This window comes from Capra hircus, chromosome 25 (genome assembly GCF_001704415.2).
Source record: "Capra hircus breed San Clemente chromosome 25, ASM170441v1, whole genome shotgun sequence".
NCBI classification, from domain to species: domain Eukaryota; kingdom Metazoa; phylum Chordata; class Mammalia; order Artiodactyla; family Bovidae; genus Capra; species Capra hircus.
Genome location: NC_030832.1, coordinates 9,711,057 through 9,731,845, shown reverse-complemented (window position 1 = coordinate 9,731,845; position 20,789 = coordinate 9,711,057). Strand labels below are relative to the sequence as shown.

The window sequence follows — 20,789 nt, the reverse complement described above, 5'->3', positions numbered from 1 at the left end:
CTGGCACCGTGGTGGCTCCCTCCTTGACACTCTGCTTTTGTCAAGACCCACCAATCCATCAGTCAACAAGGGCCTGCACAGGTGTCCCTGAAATAGCAATGAGTGGGGTCTCGGGAGGGGACCCCGCAGGAACAGGGAATGACACTGAGGGTACCCAGATGGGGTGCAGACCAGAGCTATGGAGGTCCCCCAAATCAGAGATGTCTGGGGCCTCCAGACCCTTGGGTCACCGGCCAGGGTGTGAAGCAGCAGGCAGGCGCAAGGCCCTGCTCCTCTGGCTGCACTCAGGGGCCGTGGTGCTCAGGAAGCAAGCCCGGCATCTTCATTTCTGGGATCTTACGCACTGCAGCCAGGGGCTCACGTGTGAGGGGCTCAGAGAGCTGGGCAGACCATGTGCGTGTCTCACCCCAGGCTCCTTGCACACAGGGCCTCTCCATGCCACACCTGCGCTTGCGTCAGTTACAGGAGGGCAAGCTGTGACTCCCGCCCATCCTGACAGACTCCCAAAAAGGCCGGCAAGAGGCACCCCCTGGTCACAGACGACTGGACGGCCCCAAACATTTAAAGAGGAAATTGGTATGTTATGGAGGGAAAAAAAAAAAATTAGCAGAGACACAGTTCTTTTGCCAGAGTTCAAAGCATCATGTCTGGGAGACCCCTCCTCCTGACACCTAAGACTCTGGAAGTGACAGTGGGATGAATTTAGGCTGGGTCGCCCACTGCCCACCCCTCCAGCTCTGCGGCCCGTGGACCAGCCCGTGAAGAGAGCCATTCCTCCCCTGCTGGGGGCCGAGCCAGCCACCCACCACTGATGGCACGATGGAGTGGACGGGAACCCCGAGTGGCAGGGTCCCCAGACACGGTGGCAAGGGGCAGCCAGGGGCCTCAGGTGGAGGGGTGGCAGCATTTCCTCAAGTCCCCCCCACTGCACCGTGTCCCGCGGCCAATACCTGCAGGGCTCTGGGCGGCCGAGGGGGTGGATGATGAGCTGGCGCCTCCGGAGCCGCAGTGGCTGGCGCTCCCGCTGCCGCTGGGGCTCCCGCTGGCCGACGGCGAGGGCGAGGACAGCGAGGACGAGCTGTGCTGGTTTATGCACTGGGCCACTGCAAAGCCTGCAAGGCAAGGCGGGAAGCTGTGACCCAGTGGGGCCACCGGCCGGCCTGGACGGAGGGGTGCCGCCTCCCCGGAGACTGTGTGTGAGGCCACGGGCTGGTGGGGGAAGCCCCTGCCTCGAAGAGGAGGGCTAACTGACCCAAAGCCAGCTCCTTCACAGTCTGGGTTTGCTCCCTAGAATTAGCTGAACTCGCCGGGCACCGGACGGGCCTGACACACTTTGATGTCATTTCGTGGGAAAGGGTGCAGACAGCCATAGACCCCAGAGTGCGCGCGTGTGTGTGTGGGGGGGGGTAGACGCTGAGCCATAAATCAGTGCCTGATGCTGGCTTAGCATCACGCCAGCTGCACCCTTGAAGGGGACAACGCAGCCTCGGGGCTCAGAGGCGTCCTGGTGACGCTCGCAGACAGACGCGGGACACCCTCGCCACCAAACCGTGGGGCCTCCACTCACGTGGCCGAGTCCTGCCAGAGGCAGGGTGCCCGACCCGAGCTCTGAAACCGCCCTGGGCGGGAGGGGAGACCCTGAAGATGCCCCCTGCCAAGGACTTGGCTCTGCCCTGGCAGGTCTGGTGTAAAGTTTGGTGCCTGAGGGACGCAAGTTCTGGTGAAAAGCGGGCAATTATAGTTTGGCTTGGCCCTCTGAGCAACTCTGGGGTTAAGGATAGGGCTGCTGCCTGCCCAGCCCAAGGGAGTGGAAGGGCCCCGGTTTGGAGACTTGCAGACCCTGGCAAGCCCTGCCTGGCTCAGCGCCAGGACGAGCACCCAGTGTCTATCCCAGCTGCGAGCGCAAGGGGTGTGGGTCACTGACCTTTCCCCACCCAGCTGCTGCAGGGAGAAGGACCACCCAGCCTGCTCGGCCCTGGGTGCTGGGCACGTGGTGGGAGTGGGCTATTCTGAACGAGCCGCCCCCGGAGCGCCCGGAAGGGGACCCCTGTCCCCTGTACAGCCTGCTTTTCTAAAGGGACATGGCTCCTGATCTTATCCATGAACCTCCTGGGAAGCTCCCATGGAACAGACTTCTCGTGGACGCTCCTGGGAGCCCAGGCAGGCTGTGCTGGTTCCTGCTGCAGCCCCCCGGGAGCTCTACGCCCCTGCTTCTGCACCAAGTTGAGGTGGGGATGCAGGCAGGGCCTTCTCCCCACTGACAGCAGGGACTCTGACCCTCCTGGCCAGTCACATCAAGTCTCCCCAGCCAGAGTGCACTCCTCCTGGCTCCAAGCCTCACGCTTGCCCACCACCAGCGCCCACTGACACTTCTCCCAGCAGGTTCTCCAGGCCTGACCAGGCCTTGCTCAGAACTCAGGCACGTGTCCCGCAGGGGTCCCATAACGAGGGCCCTCTGACTGGTCAGGCAAGGTTGACTGGAACACGGCCAAGCCCTTTGCGTACATTCTGCCCGCTGCTCGCAAGCTATGGTGGCAACCCTGAGTCGCTGCAAGAGGGGCCGCCAGCGGGGCCCGAAAAGCCTGAAATGCTTTCCTCCCCTTCCCTGGATGGGAACAGTGGGCACGGCCTGGGAGAGGGTGGAGGCACCAGGGAAGCCTGGCCCACTTGCTTGCTAGTCGCGGGGCCTTGGCCAGTCTCCCCACTTCTCGGAGTAGGTCTGGGTGGAGCAGGGGGGGTGGGAGGGGGGTGAGGGAGTTTGCAAAGGGACCCGATGCTCTGTTCCCACCTCAGGACTTGGGGGAATCCACACCCGGCTGCCCTCGTGGAGGAGCTCTTTTGTACTGATGTTTGTATAAAATTATTTTTGTCTGAGGATCAAAGCCGGGTCTATTTATACCCCCAGCCATGTGATGGCTCGGGGATGTGAAGCCTGGAGGGGGCGTGGCGGGTAAGCTCCCCGCCCCCACCGCGGAGCACGGCAGGACTTCGCAGGAAGAGGCATGGGGTGATGGGCTGCTGCAGTGCTGGTGGCTAGGGAGGTGGGGGCGGGAGCCTCAGCTTAACTACGGCCAACATCAAGGCAAATCCTGACAGGAGTCAGGAAGATTCCTGGGGGTGGGGAGGGGTGTGGGCAGCCACCGCTCCACAGAACCAGCTTAATAGCGGCTGACTTCTTAATCATTTCAAGCGGTAAACCCCCAAGTATACAAGCTGTTTACTTGCCTCAAAAATGAATCACTCTCTAACAAATCAAAACGTCAGGATGGCTTTCCCCAAGCGGCTTATTTATCAGACTGGTGAATGGAGGGCGCCCGAGAGTATGGGCACTGAGTTGAGGGTAAGCCGACCCTGTTACACCCTGGACAATGCCCCAGCCTGGACGGTTTGGCGGTCACCAAGGCGGTCACCTACCTGTTCTCTTAAGACACGTGTCTTCTCTCTCAAGCTCTTTAAAGCCCTGATTTATTATGGTAAGACTTGTAGGGTGGAGTGTGTGGGGGAGCCAGAGAGACGCTGAGCCTGCAGTCAGGATAGCAAAGTTCCTTCATGTAGGGAACGGATTAGGGGTCAAGCCATAGATGGAAAAATATGGTGCACCTCCTGTAGGTGCCAAGAGTTAGAGAAAAAAGAAACCCCACCAACTGCCGAAAACACCCGTTCTCGGGTCTAGCTGAGTGGAGGCAACGGAAGGATCTTTCCCTCATCTGCTGCTATAAAAATCCAGCTCCTTTCCTTCCATGGCACAGGGACCCAGAAAGCCTCAGAGATGTTTTTTGTTTGTTTGTTTGCTTTTTAGCTCAGTGCCCAGGCTCCCTCTGCAATTTCCTGGGGCTCCTCCCCAAATCGAGCTGGCAACACTTTGAGAGCCGGTTCGACCAAGGGCTCAGCAGAGAACTCAGGGAAAGCGCCTGTGGTTGGGGCTCTGGGCCTCCCGCTCTTGCTTCATCCTGTTCTCGATGAACTAGCTTTGCCGGGAGTGCCAACGGGCTCTCTGGGCGCAAGTTAAACACACATGGGCTGCCAAGTACTTGCAAACTCACAGATGTGCCAGAGATCATGGGACTAGGGCACGGGCAAACAGGCCTCTGTGAGAGCTCCTCCAGCAGATAAAATTCTTGGCCCTTCCCGAGACAGTCTCAAGAAAAGCCTGTGAGATGTGAATGGAAAGGCCATATGGATCTTCATACCATCTGGCTGATCCCACCTTTAGAAATTGATGCTGTGAAGGCACTGTGGGTGGGTGCATGGATATTCAAAGCATTGGTGCATGTGACAGGGAGCTGGTGACATCCGAAGCATGCACCAATTAGACAAAAACCAAATAAATCCTCCTACGCCCGGATGGTGAAATCCTTGGCGGCTGTCAAACGTGCTGGTATAAAAGAAGATGGAGTGTGGAGGGAAACGCTCAAGACGGAGTAAATAAAAGGTGTGAAAAAACATGTCCCGTCTGTTCCCGCTGTTGTAAGAATAAATAAATAAATACAAGGTTAAAAAAAAAAAAGATCTGCCCTCCAATGTAGGGAACATGGGTTTGATCCCTGGTCTGGGAAGGGAAAAAACTAAGATCATGGCATCCAGTCCCATCACCTTAGGGCAAACAGAAGGGGAAAAAGTGGAAACAGTGACAGATTTTACTTTCTTGGGCTCCAAAATCACTGCAGATGGTGACTGTAGCCGTGAAATTAAAACACGCTTGCTCCCTGGAAGAAAAGCTATGATAAACCTAGACAGCGTATTAAAAAGCAGAGACATCACTTTACAGATGAAGGTCCAGATAGACAAAGCTATGGTTTTTCCAGTAGTCATGCACTGATGTGAAAGTTGGACCATAAAGGCTGAGCGCCAAAGAATTGATGCTTTGGAATTGCGGTGCTGGAGAAGGCTCTTGAGAGTCCCTTTGACTGAAAGACGATCAAACCAGTCATTCCTAAAGGAAATCAACCCTGAATATTCATTGGGAGGACTGATGCTGATGCTGAAGCTCCACTACTTTGGCCACCTGATGGGAAGAGCCAACTTACTGGAAAAGACCCTGATGCTGGGAAAGACTGAGGACGGGAGGAAAAGGGGATGACAGAGGATGAGATGGTTGGATCTCACCTGATCTCATCCATGTGGATGGATGGCATCACCAACTCAATGGACATGAGTCTGAGCAAACGCCGGGAGATAGTGAAGGACAGGGAAGCCTGGTGTGCTGCAGTCCAGGGGGTTGAAAAGAGTTGGACATGACTGAAAGCCTGAACAACTGGGAAGATTCCACATGCCATGGAGCAACTAAGCCCACGAGCTGCAACTAGAGAACGCCCTTGCCAAGCAATGAAGACGCAGTGCAGCCAAAAATTTAAAGAAAAAAAAAAAAGGCTTTCCTCATTAAAAAAAAAAGTGCTGCCAATTCATCTCAAACTTTTCACACACACACACACACACACACACACACACACACACACACACACACAAATCCAGGCTCTCTCTCTCTCCTTGTACAGACAGAAAAGTGTTAGTTGCTCAGCCATGTCTGACCGACTCTTTGCAACCCCATGGACTGTAGCCTGCCAGGCTTCTCCATCCATGGGATTTTCTGGGCAAGCATACTGGAATGGGTTGCCATTTCCTTCTCCAGGGGATCTTCTGACCCAGGGATTGAAGCCGGGTCTCCTACATTGCAGGCACACTCTTTACCAACTGAGTCCCCACGGAAGCCCTCTCTTTGTACCAGGAGCAGAGCAACAGACTGGAGAAGTCGTGGGAGCATCGGGTGGTTTACTAGGGTGAGTTTTACTTTAATTTTTTAGAGCTTGTCTGAATTTTCCAGGACTTCTACCACGTTCAGCATTTTAAACCAGAAAAAGAGGGGAAGGATGAAGGAAGGCACCCAGGCAGGCGGACGCTGCTTGGTCCCTAACATACACCTTCAATCTGTTCTGGCCTCCGGAGCTCTCTCCCCCAGAATCACTAAGAACCTGCCCAAAGCTGGGTCCAGACACGATGCTCTGGAGCAGGCAGGACAATGGTGAAATGCATTCCCCGCTTTCCAGGAGCCCCGGGCTTTACAGGGTCAGGCCGGGGTCTTCCTGCTGCCCTCTGGCCCTGTTCTGACAGTTATTCTGGGAAGATGAACTCATGAGTAACTCTCTGGCATTTGTCAAGCACACACAAAAAATACCACGAGAAGGTCAGTCTGTTATTTTAAGTGCGCTGATAGAGGGAGGGCTGGTCTGCAGGTCAGGATCCCTCATGATCTTGGACAGGCCCCATTCTCTGTGGGTCTGTATGTTTTTATGAGAAACACAGTACAGTGAGTGAGGCTCTCTGCGCTTAAATGGTCAGTTTTCTTTTTCCCTATAAATGTGAATTTGATTTGAATCCCACAGCCTTTTGGGGATGTGGGGAGAGACACTGAAAAGTGCACCCTGAATATACTTTGTGCACCACTATTGTTTACAAACCTAGACAGCATATTAAAAAGCAGAGATGTCACTTTGCCGACAAAGGTCCAGATAGTCAAAGCTATGCCCAGTAGTCATGCACAGATGCGACAGCTGGATCATAAAGAAGGCTGAGCATCAAAGAATTGATGCTTTCGAATTGATGAGGATGAGATGGTTGGATGGCATCACTGACTCAATCGATGTAAATCTGAACAAACTCTGGGAGATGGTGAGGACAGGGAAGGCTGGTGTGCTGCAGTCCCTGGGGTTGCAAAGAGTTGGACACGACTGAGTGACTGAACAACAATGCTGTTGCCTTCGGGTGGAACACCCACTAAGCTTTCCCCATGAGAGCAAGGTTGCCACAGAAGGCAGTGTCCAGCGCTAGCCAACTGCAGCCCAGAAGCTTGCAGGTATGTTTGGCTTTGCTCACATCTTGTTTGTGCTTTGCTTGATTTAGGCACTACCATTCATACATTGGAGAAGGAAATGGCAACCCACTCCAGTATTCTTGCCTGGAGAATCCCATGGATGGAGGAACTTGGTGGGCTACAGTCCACGGGTCGCAGAGCCGGACACGACTAAGCGACTTCACTTTCACTTCACTTTCACTACTCATACATTGGGAGATTCGACATACAAGTCTGGGTGTCTGGCTTCTTCAAAAACAACAACCTGGCATCACTGGGCCCTATTCCCACGTGGCAGCAACTGGAAGAAGTGAGTAGTTCCCTTCCCCTCCCTAACTTGTCTGGTGCTCGTAGGCATTTCAGTTATGAATCTCTGCTCTTTATTTCTGGATTCTTGGTCAAATCCATGGGACTTGGAAAAGGAAGTTCCAACCCTCAGTGACCTTTTGTCAGCTCCCTCCTCCAGCCCTACCCCTCACCTTTCCAATCAGTGGGGGCCGGGGAGGGCCTGTGGAGATGGGGCCCCTGCCTCTTGCAGCCCAGGGAGGTCTCAGACTGAGTGACACGAACCCATTGCTCGGACCTCCCCGGTTGTCCAATGGTCAAGAATCCGCCTGCCAACGCAGGGAACATGGATTCAACGTGGCCTGGGAAGATCCCGCACGCCACAGGGCAACTGACCCCATGAGCTACAACCACTGAAGCCTGCGCGCCCTAGAGCCTGTGCTCCGCAACTAGAGAGTAGCCTTGCTCTCTGCAACTAGAGAAAGCCCAGTTACAGCAACGAAGACCCAGTGCAGCCAAAAAAGAAAAAAACGACTTGCCCTTGGCCTCAGCTAGGCTGTTCCCTTGGTCTGGAATTCCCTTTGGCCTTTTTTCTGTCTTCACAAATCCCTTCCCTATCTTTTAAGGCTCAGATAGCTCCGGGCCAGCTCGGGCAAGGGTTTCTGCAATCAGTGGGGCTAACTGTTCTTTCCCCTGTGCTCCCAAAGCCTAGCCTGTCCAGCCTTGGGGCCCCATCAGCCCACATAAGGCATATGCCCAAGTAGAGCAAAAGAAACTTGACTGCCAAGTTGCTTTGCCATTATGTGCAACAACTATCATTATTTTAACAGCTAGCACCTGGAATCCTTGGGAGTTCAGAGTGCTTTGTACAGTGTTTCTGATACTGTGAGCTGTCCCCCAGTACTGATTCTCCCCCTCATCTGCAATTATAGAATCTGGCAACTAGGCATAGCCCTGTGACTAAGCGGTGGTGGCCAATGAGATAGAAGTGAAAGTGACGTGTTTGGTTTCTAGGAAGGGTTCTTCAAAGGAAAGAGGTATGCTTTCCTCCATTCTGCTTCCTGAAACATGGATGCAATGGTTGGAACTCTAGCAGCTATCATAGCCCATAAGGATGAATCATACACTAGGGACAGCAGAGCATTGGGCAGGAAGGATCCTGGGTCCCTGATGCCTTTGTGGAGCCCCTGACTCCCTTCATCCAGGATTCCTCTCCCTTAGAGGTAAATAAACTCTTTGGGGTTTTTGTCTACTGTGCAGTTGGACCTAATCTTAACTGCCAGATGTGAAAAAGCTTCGGTAATGCAGGGGTGTGAGCTGAGCTCTGTAGAGACAAGGGACTGGCTGGCCCCCAAAGCTTCTGGGGGTAAGGAAAGCTGCCCTGCACTTCCTGGAGGAAATCTGGGGTGGTAGAGTAAGGAAGAAGAGGGGAAGGAGCAATTGAGAGGGGACCTTTCCCACGACCCCACAAATCTTTAGGCAATGCTCCTTCAGCTCTTTTCTTCTGCAGTGCAAGTGGTCTTTTGGGGGAGTACGTAGGAAAGGAACCGAGTTCCCATCTGGGTTCACGCCAGGCCACACAAAGATGATGCACAAGGGCCAAGACCTGGAAACAGCCGGGACCACGGGCGAGTCAAGGGTGGGGAGGGTTGCACGTGTGTGGGCAAGAGAACCAGGGGGTCTGAGCCAAAGTTTCCGAAACCCGGGAGGAGCAAGGAGGCCCCAGCTGACCTCTGCGGTCTGCCCAGAACTTGTGCTGTTCGGCGTACTATGGTTCTATATAAGAGGTATTGGTTATGTGACTGACGTGCCATTCTATCAGGCTGAAGACTGGAAGATCTGAAAACTCCCTGAGCATGTGGGAGATTCAACGGGTACCTTTCAGAAAGCTGAAGGGGAAGGAACCCCACTGGCTTAGACTTCATCTCAGGGACTGTGACTACTGAACAGCAGCCACCTTACCCCAGAGCCTCACCCGTTACAGGCACTCCTACAGATCACCAGGAAGGATGCAAGGTGGCTGACATCTGAAAAACCAAAGCCAAATAAATGCCATGGCTACTAAATACTGAAAGCCACGAAAACACAAACTAAATGGTGAGACTCCAACAATAAAGGTGAGTGAAAAGTGAGAAGCTACGTCAGAACAACTTCCAGCAACGGGAGATTGACGTTACCACTTGGCTCTCATTTCCTGGGGGGCTAAGACCTCAAGGAACACTGTTCTAGGTGACCAAGCTCTCATGACATCCCAGCTCATATTCGAGATTCCTGTCCCATTACACCCTCCTGGGCAAGGTCCCTGAAGGCAGGTTCCTGGAAGAATCAGCTGCCAGGCTGGAGACAGAGCCTCATTCTGGAAAGATAATGTCACATCACAGCATTTTGCAAAATTGTTTAAAATCTACACAGTGAAATTCTAGTTTATACGCGAGATGGAAATAGAACTGCCCTGGCTGCAGGGTACCCGATCAAGGGTAGGCTTCCCTTCTCCTGCCTCTTCTAGAAGGAACCTCTGTAGAGCCTGCCTATGAAAATCACAGACAGGTCAGGTGGGTGGCTCAGTGCCTCGAGTCTACAGGCTGCAAACTCAAGCACCAAGGGCTGGACGGATAACAGGGGTGAAAGAGGAGAGGTGAGGGGTGAAAGGCAGACAGTCTCCTCCACTTGCCATCTGCTTTCCCTTGTTTGATTGCAACATGGGCACTGAGAAATCGCTCTCTTCTCTCAGGAAAATGAACCTGATTCATGGGGCTTTCAGCCTGTGTCGGGGAGACAACAGGGAGTGGGGGAGACTGGGGAAAACTGGAAACTACGGCTCTGCAGCCCCTCTGACTGCTGCTGCTTGAGAAAGTGGCCACAGCTTTCTGTTCCTCAGGAGAAGCTGGGTATCTGGATTTTGGTGTAAAACTTCCTGATTTTTAAAACTGCTGACAATTCACTTCACATTTGAAAAAAAAAAAAAAAAGCAGGCAAGCCCCAGGCAAACCAAACCGAGTGCGTCTCCTGTGCGAATGGTCTCTGCCAGCTGAGACTGGGGGCGTCAAGGCTGAGCTCCTGACATGTGTGCCTTCGGAGTCTGAATGACACCCCCGTGAGTCAATGAAGGATCACATGGATGTGTTTCAAAGAAGTCCAGTTTCCAAGAGACCTCTTTCAGGATAAAGATCCAAGACTTGGAGGGGAAGAGCTGTCCACCCTGACAAAAACCAAAGCCTTGCTTCTCGACAGTCTCGGCTGGAATGAGGACTGCGGGGGTGGGGGTGCCCCTCACTCCCATCTGTCTTTCATTAGCAAATTCACCCTGGGGCCCCGGCTCAGGTTGTGAGGATGCAGTGTCTGTATTTTTCTCACCGCTCCTCGATGCTGGGAAACAGTAAAAATAATCAATTGGCCCCGTGACCTCGCGCACAAAGCTGAAGGCGGCAAGTGCAGCCGTGGCCCGATTTCCCCCACCCTTGCTGGCTCCTTCCTTGCTGGGCCCCTTCACCTCCCCCCAACGCAGCCTGCCCCGGCCCTGGGGCCAGAGAGGAGGCGCAGGGCTGAGACGGAGTGTGGGGCTCCGCCGTCAGGTGGCTCTGTATGATGGACTGTATGTGGTCTGCAGGGTCTACCGGCGATATCGGAGGCGGGCTTTGAAGCCCATACCTCCCCCCCTCATCCTCTGCTTTCCCCCGCCAGATGAGAGCAATGTCCAGCAGTGGGGCTGCACCCTGGTGGCTCAGATGGTAAAGAATCCACCTGCAATGCAGGAGGCCCAGGTTTCATCCCTGGGTGGGGAAGATCCCCTGGAGGAGGAACCCAGTGCAGTATTTTTGTCTGGGAAATCCCATGGACAGAGGAGCCTGGTGGGGTACAGTCTATGGGGTCGCAAGGAGTCGGGTATGACTAAGCAATTAAACCCCCAACTAGCAAAGCCAAAGTGCCTACAACTATTCAAAGAACACGGCGGGGGGTGGGGGGGCGCGGGGGGGGGTGCAGGGCAAGGACGCAGCTTCAGAGTCAAGTTCAACAGCAGCGCACCCACTGGGCCATGAGTGGCCAGGCTTTCACCTAGGCCTCCTCTAAGGAATTTGCACAAAAATAAAAGGATCCACCAACATATACCCTCCGTCTCCCCGTAGTGAGTCATACGATTTACTGTTTCAGGGTTCTGGGCACAAAACTCTGCGTTCCAGGACCAACACATGGCCACCCGCAATGTTGACCCTGAGCGGTTTCTGATCTTTGTGTGCACTTCCTGCCTGGCCCAGGGGGCTGCTCTGGGAAGAGGGTGTTTCTACCGCCTCCCTGGGCCGAGCCTGAACAACCTCACCACAGGTGAGACGCCCTCCATCACTGATGGGCAGGACCTCAAAATGCTTAAAGACTTTTATTTCCGGTTGTTTTTTTTAGGGGATAACATGTCCAACATATAAAAATAGCTGGAAACTTGCAGAATCTTTTAACCTACAGCTGTTTATCCTCAGATAAATCCTCTTGGATTTTAAAGACTATAGTTGAAAACCTGCAGGAAAGAAAAAATGGTCTTTCAGTATCTCGTTTTCTTTGTGCTCTCTCAGTCCCAGCTCTGCCCCTCAAACTGCTTTTGTTTTCAGGTGACGCCTCCCTGGGAGGGCTGCCACCCATGGAAGAGACCTGGGGTCTAAGTAGCCCTCTGGCTGCCCGGGGGAGCCATGTGAATGTCAGCCCCTCGCGAGCTGCCCTATACTGCCTTGGACACGAGCCCCTCTCCAGGCCACGGGGGCGGGGAGCTGCTAGCAGGTGGGGACCACGCTGGACTAGATCTCTGAGAGTCTCTTAGAGGAGCATCCCCTGAAGGTGGCCAGGACTTGGGCTTTGTGCCGAAGGGCCAGGGCCCTGCCTTGCCCAGCCCCTGCCCTCTTCCAGTGACATTACCGTCTATACAATAGTGAGAAGAGAGCTCCACAACAGTCTCTCAGCAGAGGTATTAGAAAGCCCACCAGTGGCCATCTCGGCTGCCTCTCAACTGAGGCAGGAAACAGGGCTGAAAGAGCAGCGAGAGGGAGGCCCGTTAGACAGAGATCGGGGGTGCTTCCAGATGCAGGGAGCGGGTCATGGACCCCGGACTCCTGGCCCCAGCAGGAGGCCAGAACCACTGGTCAGGGCTGAGTCGGGTCAGCCACAGCCCTGCGTGCAAAGGACAAACAAGCTCCTGAGGCTCTCAGTGGCCCAAGGCCCATTGAGTCTTCCCAGCAAGTCTCCATCCCATTGGCCCTGCTCTGTGCGCTCAGGCCGGAAGTGGGTGCTGCGTGCTGACACGTGCTCCTGGCCTCATATGTTCTCCGAGGGGGCCATGTGCAAGGGGGCCAGGGGACCAGTTTTGATCTTCTGCATGTGCAATCCACACGTACTTAACACACTCCCAGAGTACCCGCCCACCTGTGGTCCGGCCACGCGCCTTAACAGACTGGGGTTAGGCCAGACAGACGGGTGATGGCGTCGGCTGACACATCACTGGTAGTGAGACTGGGAGATGCTATCTGGAACTACGTGGGGCAGGTAGGACCAGGTAGTGTGTGAGGAGCCACACACAGCCCAAAGCAAGCTTCAAAAGCCATGGCCGAGGTTGCTGAGTGGACGGGACTATTACCTTCTGACCTGGCAGTGCTTGCTGCTCGACACAAGCCGCCAGGCGGACGGAGACACAGCTCTGTTGGCTATGGGGGAGCTCACTTGAGAGCAGATACTTGACTCTGCGGCTGCAGTTCCCACTCTGGACACAGGATATGGGTGTGAAGGGGGTTCGGGGGTCCAGGCACCCCGTGTGGCCATGTGGCCTCGGGGGAACCACTTAGCCCACAAGCCTATGGCTCTCACGTGTAAAGCAGGTGATGTCAGCTCACCTCAGAGGGCCCAAGAGGAATGAACAAGTCGTGACGGTCTAAGGGTTCAGTCAGCACGAGCTGTTTGACGACTTAGCTGGCATTTATGGTACAACTGGAATTTGGGCCCAGTGAGGCAAGGACTGGGGATTTTCGTTTTTAGGAGGGTCTTTACACCTGGGGGATGTGTCAGAAGCAACAGCTCAGCTCAATACAGAAAACTACACAGCACAGAGCAGAATCCTGCCTTATGTTCGCTGTCAGAACTAAACGTTACAGAAGCAGGGCTTTTAAAAAGTAACTGTCAGTGTCTAAGTTTAAGGGATGTATATTAAAACAGTATATGAGAAGATGAGCTTCTTGCTACTTCCACCTAGATTCCTGAAATCTCATCTGCTATGTCGGGGCTCAAGACACACCTGATCGGGGATTTCCCTGGTGGTCCAGTGGTTAAGAGCTCACATTCCAATGCAGGATTGACGCAGGCTGGATCCCTGGTCAGGGAACTAAGATCCCACGTGCCATGGACCAACTAAGCCCAAGCACCACAACTGCTGAGCCTGTGTGCTCCCGGGCTCGCCTGCCCCAATTAGGGACTGTGCGCTGCAGCGGGAGATTCCCCCATGATGTAAATAAGACCCAATGGAGCCAAATAAATGTCGAAGGAAAGAAAGAAAGAAAATGCTATTAAAAAAAAAAAGATACAAGTGTGTTCTGTTAGTATTGCTTCGCTGGAGAGTCGAGCGCATTGTGGAACCGTTTGAAATTGCCTCTATTCAACCAACATGACCAATAAAATCAGAAATTTCACATGGTTCAACCTAATATGAATCTGTTCCCTTAAAGACCTCCACTGGGGTGATCCCTGCAGGAAGGGGAGGGAGGGACAGATATGTGTTCAAACACATGGCTCTCCTTGGCCCCCTCTGCTCAGTCCCCATTACACCCGTGTGTGTGTGTGCTCACGTGTGTGCCCCTCTCTGGCTCAGATTCATCCTTTTGTTTCCAAAAGGCAGCAGCTTCAACAAAATGTTCGGGAATGATGCTGGCACCTAAGGAGAGGTGTGTGTCTTCTCGAAGGAAAATGCCTGAAAAGGAGGCTTACAGGGGCTTGGAGGGGCTTCTCAGGTGGGCTCCGGTTTCTCCTCTCTGCTTCCTTGCAAATGCTAAGCTAATGCATTCGACGTTACAATCGCCCTGGCTGTTCTGCAGTTGTAGTTTTGACTTACTTTTTTTTAGTATTATTAATATTTCATCATAAAAGTATCGATTTCCTTTAACTAAGAGACTTTAAAGTTCGTTGCATCCTTAAGCATGATTTTATTATGTCCTGGGGCCAAATGTTTTTTGCCTCCCCCCAAAGGAATGCTTTTCCTTTTATATAATGTGTGTCAAGAAGAAACAAGGAATTGATTCACAGAATTCTGCCTCATAGGCAACTTTTAAGGAACGCATCTAGCAGGGGCTACTTGGATAGATGTTTCCTCAATGTGATGGTGGTGTCTCATGGTTAAGCCAGAAGTAGGAATGAAGCAGAACATTTATATTAAAATACGAGCCAGCTCCAAGAGAAGGTAACACAGGAAAATGAAGACAACTCTAGATATGACCCCAAAGCGTAAAAACTCCCTTTGAATGCCGAACGAGTCGGAAAAACCTGTGTCCACACTGCCATCATCTTCCTGCCCTTCAGAAAGTCAGCACAAAACAAGCAGAAATGCTGCCGCTCTGGGGTTGCCTAGAGAAGGCTCCGTTTTCCTCTGTCTCTACAGCTCCAGCTGCAGAGTTAGGGAAAAAGACGCTGGGTTTTACAGACCCGTCCAGGAAGCGGGCGGAGGGCAGTGGCTGGCAAACCAAACCAGGCGCTCTGCAATGTTTAAATATTGAGCATCCTTTCTCCTTCCTCCACATTTATTATTAACTTGGACCCGCATCACCGTGAGCATTGACTTCACTTCTTCCAAAGAATCTGAGACACAATGGACAATGAGTGGGGGTGGGGCCGAGATTTGGGTTTCTTTCTCTCAGACCCTTGCTGGAAATCCTTTACGGTCAGCCCTACGTTTTTAGAGCCATGAATTCCTGGAAACGTCTCAGCCTTTCAATGACCCCTGGCGCCCGAACGCCAATGATTAGTGCCCCAAATATTGACAGACCGGCCTCTCTTCCCCTTCCAAACAAGGGAGCAGTGTCAGAGCGAGGCTGCATAAAGATGCCCGTTGCCACCCGGCGGGCGAGGTTGGGGAGCGTCACTCAGACAGGCGCTCTTTTGTTGGGGAGGAACTGCGGTTCCCTCGGCTTCGCCCAGGTAGAAATGAGATGTCTGCGATGCTACGTGAGTGTCAGAAGCGCCCGGTTTAAAAATAAACAAACCCTGTCTACAGCCACCAGAGATCCTCTGCTTGGTGACGGGACAACCGGCTTGGGGGGCTGGCCGTGGCCCCACTGACACACAGGCTCATCAGATGTCCACAGCCTGGCGGGCAGCCGGGCCAGCTTGGAGCCTGGATCCGGCCCCACTCCTTGTGGGGACCAATGGTTTGGATTGGAAATAGAAACCTCCAATCTTCCCAGAAAGCAACCTGATAGCACCTTTTCTGGGGAAGGAGTGGGGGCTGGGGGGTGGACCATCCATCAAGCCCCAGGGGAAACCAGCTGTCCTCCAGTCCAAAGAAGATCCCCTGGACCTGCCAGGAGAAATAAACTAGCTACAAGCGGTCCCTTTTCCTAGGCTTTTATCTGTTCAAGGGAAACTGTCCCAAATGACTGGCCTGTAGCTTCCACTTTCTTTTAAAAGACAGGGCTACATTTGAGATCGATGTTTTCCCCTGAAACGCCGGCTAAATTTATCCTTCCCTACATCCTGCGCTCTGGTTTCTGCACTCAGTTGGCCCTCGTCATGCTGAGGGAAGCGTCTTGTCTTTGGATGCCCCTTCCTCGCTGGCGGTCCTCAAGCACTCAGCCCCGTCCTGCTGGTCATCACTTCACACAAACTCCCCTGGGGTTCCCTCCAGCGTTCCTCTGCTGCCTCACTCCCTGAAGCCCCCATGAATTGAGCTCCAATCTCCCAAGGTCTTCACCTGGCTCCAGCTCTCAAAATTTACCCCCAGAAACCTTCAGGTTGGCTCGTTTCAAATGGCTCCTGACCACCTGCTCCCTGGCCAGGCTGCCCCCCAAAGTGGTGTCACGTGACTGCCGTTGCGGGGAGTGAGGTGACGTAGACCAGAGGACTTACTTTTCTCTCCTGTTCTCTCTTGGCAGGCTGCCCTGTGAGTGAAATTTCACTGATTGATTTCGTGCCTGATGCGCCGAGAGCCTGGTATCTCTGAAACCTTTATTCGTAGACGCGGTTGCAAGAGAATATACCCTGAACAGGCACTGGGAGCTATAGTTTCTATTTGCTGTTAACCTGTGGACTCTCTCTCTCTCCCCCTTTGGCAGGAATAAGAAATAAAATAAAAATGAGTCTTGCTAGAAAGGATGTGCGTGCCCATACTGGTGGCACGTACACACCTGCCATGGAGAGGATTTGCCTTGGGGGGCTGAGCAGGCTGGCATCTCTGGAGAGCCCTGGGGGATGAACATATGGGGTCCAGGTGGGACCTGAGGGGAATCCCCCACTTTGCTTTCTGGAAAGCAACCTGGCAAGGGGCTCTCAAGAGCCTTAAAGGATCTCCCTGATGGTCCAGTGGTTAAGATTCTGTGCTTCCAATACAAGGCACATGGGTTTGATTCCTGATCAGGGAACCAAGATAAAACATGCCATTTGACACGGCCAGAAAAAAACAACAACAAAAAAGCCTCAAGTACAGGCATTCCCATTAGTACTAAAGAATGGTTTCTAAAGGAATCACTGGAAACCCGCACAAGATTTCTGTGTAAGGATGTTCATCTCAGGGTGGTTCATAAGCAGCAGAAACAACCTGTGTTTATGAATGCTCAGTTTTTAAGTCACGTCCGACGTTCTGTGATCCCATGGACTACAGCCTGCCAGGTTCCTCTGTTCATGGAATTCTCCAGGCCAGAATACTGGAGTGGGTAGCTGTTCCCTTTGCCAGGATCTTCCCAACTCAGGGATTGAACCCAGTTCTCCTGAATAGCAGGCAGATTCTTTGCCATCTGAGTCACCAGGAAAGCCCAAAAATACCAGAGTGGGTAGCCCTTCCCTTATCCAGGGGATCTATCTGACTCAAGAATCGAACCAGGGTCTCCTGCATTGCTTGCAGATTCTCTACCGGCTGAGCCACCAGAGAAGGCCCTCATCCTCAGAGCTGTGAGACAGTATACTTCTGCTGTTTGAAGCCACCCAGTTTGTGGTACTTCGTTATAGCAGCTGTAAGAAATGAATACTCAGACCCAGACTATTACGTAGCCCTTGAAAATGAAGTACTAGGAAGAGGTGTTTGGCAGCCTGGCGAGATGCTTCTGGCATGATAGCAATGTCGTTAAAAACCAAACCTTTAGAAAGAGACTCACAGACTTAGAGAATGAGCTTATGGCTGCTGGGGTGGAAGGGACAGTTAGGGAGTTTGGAACGGACATGTTCACACTGCGGCATTTAAGATGGACAACCAACAAGGACTTACCGCAGAGCACAGGGAACTCTGCTTAACTTGACGTGGCAGCCTGGAGGGGAGGGGGCTTGAGGGGAGAATGGATCCATGTTTATGTATGGCTGAGTCCCTTCACTGTTCACAACATCGCTAACCGACCATGCACACATACGTGCTAAGTGGCTTCGGTCGTGTCTGACTCTGTGTGACCCTATGGACCACAGCCCTCCAGGCTCCTCTGTCCATGGGATTCTCCAGGCAAGAATACTGGAGTGGGTTGTTAGGACCTCCTCCAGGGGATCTTTCTGACCCAGGGATCAAACCTGCATCCCCTGTGTCTCCTGCACTGCGAGCACATTCTTTACCACGAGCGTCACCTGGAAAGCCCAGTTGGCCATAACAAGAAACAAGCGAAAGTTGCTCAGTCATGTCCGACTCTTTGCGAACCCATGGGCTACACAATCCCTGGAATTCTCTAGGCCAGAATACTGGAGTGGATAGCCTTTCCCTTCTCCAGGGGATCTTTCCAACCCAGGGATCGAACCCAGGTCTCCTGCATTGCAACCGGATTCTTTACCAGCTGAGCCACCAGGGAAGCCCAAGAATACTGGAGTGGGTAGCCTATCCCTTCTCCAGTGGATCTTCCCAACCCAGGAATTGAAATGAGTCTCCTGCATTGCAGGCAGATTCTTTACCAACTGAGCTATGAGGGAAGCCCATACTCCAACACAAAATAAAAAGTACAACCGCTCCAACCACCCCAAACAAAACCCAGCAAAACCCTTACACAACAAGGAGTCTCTATACACACAGGGTACTACATTCAATATCTCATAATAACCTATAATGAAAAAGAATCTGAAGCTGCATGCCTGAATCTAACATAATATTATAAATCAACTATAGTTATATTACAAAAAAAAAAAAAAAAAGGAATCCTCTGTTGTATAGGGAATAGCAGGCATGTGGGGGTAGGGAGAAGGGAAAAACCAACAAACAAAGCAAAGCAAAAAACCCAGGCAACACAGCAGTTCTGATCCTTGGCTGCACGTGCATCCAAGGGTGCCCACTGCAGCAGTGTCTGGAATGGCAAACCAGGAAACAACCAAAATGTCCAGAGAAAGGAATACATGGATCCACACTATGGAATATTACACAACCCTGAAAAAGGATGAGAGACATCTACACCCATTAACACAGAAAGATTTTTGGTTCACTGTGGTGCCTGAAAATCAAGCTTCAGAAGGGTATGCAGAACAATGATTCTGTTTGGGTTAAAAAAACAAGTTTAGGTTAAAAAAAAAAAAGGGCAGCTCAAATCATAAGACAGCTACAGATCCATAACCCCTTCCTGACCCTAAACCCTTGAGGTTGGAGGTGTTCTGGGCTTTATAGACTCTTTAAGGATTAAAAGGCCATGGGGCACACACATATATACTACGTCACAGCCTCACCTGGGTCTCAGGTAGCTGAAAACCAAATCTATTAAATTTCTGCAGGGAATAAAACCAAGCCTAGTCACAACAGATGGTAGCTGTACCTATCGATAGTTCAGGGCAGGTTCTGCCATCACGTGGGTTATGAAAAGCCTCGTGGTGCTCAGTGCTGTGTGGACTGCAGAATCGCAGAAGAGGGCCGAGGCCCTGTGCTGCCCACTGGCCATGCGTGGACATATAACTGCACAGGACGGACCTGGAAAGAGATGAGCCAAACTGTGGATGTCTGGGGAGTGCGGAGCATGGTGGGGGGCACTTAGGTCCTGTTTGTAACACTTTAATTTCTTTTAAAAATGAAGAGTCGATTCATGTATTTCCTGTGTTGTGTTGTGCTAAGTTGCTTCTTCAGTGGTGTCCGACTCTGTGTGACCCTACGGACCGTAGCCCGCCAGGCTCCTCTGTCCATGGGATTCTTTAGACAAGAATGCTGGAGTGGGTTGCCATGCCCTCCTCCAGAAGAATGTATTTCCTAGGTAACTAAAAATTGGGGAAAAAAGAGAAAGAGAAGAAAAACAGAAAGGTAACAGATGGGAAGTAAACGGAAATACTAGTGCTGCTTTCTTCAGGGGTGGAGGGATTGGGGTGATATCTTCTTCTGTAGCTTAATTCCCTGGTGGTCCAGCGGTTAGGACTCTGTGCTTTCACTGCCCAGGGCATGGGTTCAGTCCCTGCTCAGGAAACTAAGATACCCCAAGCAGTACAGCATGGGCCAAGGAGGGGTGGGGGGGAAGGACTCTTCTTGTAGCTTAACAGTTCCCATTGACAATTTTCTACATTCATGCGTTTAAGCCACAAATGCACACAAGAGGCTTGCGGCCACAGGGACACACGAACGGCTCCATCCATCCCCGTCGTCGCCAGCTCATCCCTAGGGCCCTGGTGACCTTGGGGGACCGAGTCCCGCTCTCTCTGACTCACTTCCCCCGCCGCCCTCCCCCCCCACCCCGTCGGCTCCTGCTCCGCCGCAGCTCCATCCCTGTGAAATATGGCCCCTTCCCGGGGCGCTGCTCACGCGCCTGCTGCTTTGATTCATCATCTCTTACTCTCTTCGTCCTTTATTTTTCTGCCCTCTTTGGCCTTTGATTGCTTTTCGGGAGTTTATCATATTGAACTTTTATCCCTTTCCAGGAAACCCTATTCTTTTTTTTCCCCCTCCCTTTCACAATTAATAAATAATCGAGACAGCACTGCTTTGGACAGAAGCACATCCTGTCTCCTAAACAGAACTGCCGGGAGCATCTCTTGGGGACCCCATCCGGGCCTGTGGAGGGCACATCGCCTGTCACTAGGAGGAGAGCGCTGTGGTCCATCGCCATGCTTGGGGAGAGGGTGCCAATGGGGTTCTAGGTATCTGAGCTGCTCTCTATCTTACGAGACTGCTGCAATTGCACAGTTCTCTTCCATAGAAGGGACGGGAGGATGTAGCCTGAGGGTGGGAGGTGGGTCTGAATGCCAGGGTACAGACAAGGAAATCGAGGCATCGCATCTGAGTCTGAGTGAGGGCTCTGGAAACAGGTTCAAGTCTCAGCCCTGGGATACTGCCTGCCTGTGTAGCCCAGAGCCTGGGATTCCCTGGGTGAGATATGGAGGAAAAGAATCTGTTCCTCATGCATTGCTGTGAGAATTAAATAAGAATATAGGGCTTCACTTTATAAGAAAGTGTATTTAAAAAGTCACTATTGCAATTTATACTTTCTTTTCCTTCATATTTGCTTTAGATATATAGTTCCAATGGTATTATTTCTTATAGGGGCAGTTTATC

The 20,789-nt window shown here is 52.4% G+C and overlaps 1 protein-coding gene across 7 annotated transcripts in view; it reads right to left on the bottom strand.

Annotated features, from left to right (window-relative positions):
- The window catches only part of CLEC16A (C-type lectin domain family 16 member A), a 236,784-nt gene that overhangs the window by 11,754 nt on the left and 204,241 nt on the right, over positions 1-20,789 (bottom strand). For 6 of the 7 annotated variants that reach the window (XM_018040271.1, XM_018040268.1, XM_018040270.1 and 3 more), the window contains one exon: positions 951-1,112. The exons of the other annotated variant lie outside the window; for it this stretch is intronic. In XM_018040271.1, the coding sequence (XP_017895760.1) occupies positions 951-1,112 (162 nt within the window). The remainder of the gene's footprint in view (positions 1-950; positions 1,113-20,789) is intronic. 7 annotated transcript variants of the gene reach the window in all.